We start from the raw sequence: 1,059 nt of genomic DNA, 5'->3' as shown, positions 1-1,059 counted from the left end.
AACACAAAAGTATTGCGAGGGAATGCAAAAGTATTGCGAGGGAACACAAAAGTATTGCGAGGGAACGCAAAGGTATTGCGAGGGAACGCAAACGTATTGCGAGGGAATGCAAAAGTATTGCGAGGGAACGCAAAAGTATTGCGAGGGAACGCAAAGGTGTTGCGAGGGAACGCAAAGGTATTGCGCGGGAACGCAAAAGGAAAAAAAATCCCCCCATGTCCCCTTGCGAGCTCCGCAGTAGTACTCAACAATAATTTATTAGTGTTTGTGGGTCATTAAAAAAAACTACAACTCCCAGCATGCACCGCGAGGTTCAGGTGCGTCACGTGACTCATGCAGCCGGTTGTTTACGAACCCGTCATGTCGGTTCTGGTCTGTTTCTGGTAAAAAACCTGTGAAAGAAGAGGAGGATGGAAATCGGAGGTTCCGCTTCATATTACTGTGGAGACATCGGTTAGTACCGAACCTGAACCTCAGACTGACTGCTGGGTCTGAGGCCGAAGCCCACTGTCGGAAGACAGCTGGTTCTGTCGCTGTCAAAGCCTGACCCGGTTCGGCATGTTCGGTTCTTAATATGTCATGTCTCAGAGGGGTGAGGGTTTGGACTCAGAACCGGAACCCAGAACCTTATGAACACGTGTTCTCTGGTGGATGTCCTCACATCACCTGTCTGTGATCCGAGTGAACAACTGATCGATCTATTGTGCTGACATCAGCTTTTTTCTGTATTTTTAGATATAGGCTCCGTATCTTTCGGCTTCTTTCTGCTAATTTAAGCTGTTTTTGTGTTTTTTAGCTACTCAGTTTGTTTGAGCTTTTTCAGCTAAATTTACATTTTTGTGATAATTTCAGTTTCTTACTGCTTAATTCAGCAAAGGTGCTCTATCTGTTCTAATTTCAGCTACTTTTTATAGTCAAATTTAGGTTAGTTTCAGTATTTTTAGCTATTCACTTAACAAAAAGTAGCTATATGTGCAAGTATCCTTTAAGTATACTTTTAAACTTTAAAATAAGAGTATACTTCCAGTTTACTTTTTATGTACTTCTCTGAGATATACA

At 42.5% G+C, this 1,059-nt stretch overlaps 1 protein-coding gene across 1 annotated transcript in view; it reads left to right on the top strand.

Annotated features, from left to right (window-relative positions):
- The first annotated feature begins 341 nt into the window (after positions 1–341).
- LOC106525805 (ankyrin repeat and SOCS box protein 13) overlaps positions 342–1,059 on the top strand; it is a 15,412-nt gene continuing 14,694 nt past the window's right edge. The window contains exon 1 of the mRNA XM_014020143.1: positions 342–453. Within this exon, the coding sequence (XP_013875597.1) occupies positions 411–453 (43 nt within the window). The 5' untranslated portion in view covers positions 342–410. The remainder of the gene's footprint in view (positions 454–1,059) is intronic.

This window comes from Austrofundulus limnaeus, unplaced genomic scaffold (assembly GCF_001266775.1).
Source record: "Austrofundulus limnaeus strain Quisiro unplaced genomic scaffold, Austrofundulus_limnaeus-1.0 Scaffold241, whole genome shotgun sequence".
NCBI lineage: Eukaryota > Metazoa > Chordata > Actinopteri > Cyprinodontiformes > Rivulidae > Austrofundulus > Austrofundulus limnaeus.
This window is presented reverse-complemented; position numbering and strand designations above follow the sequence as displayed.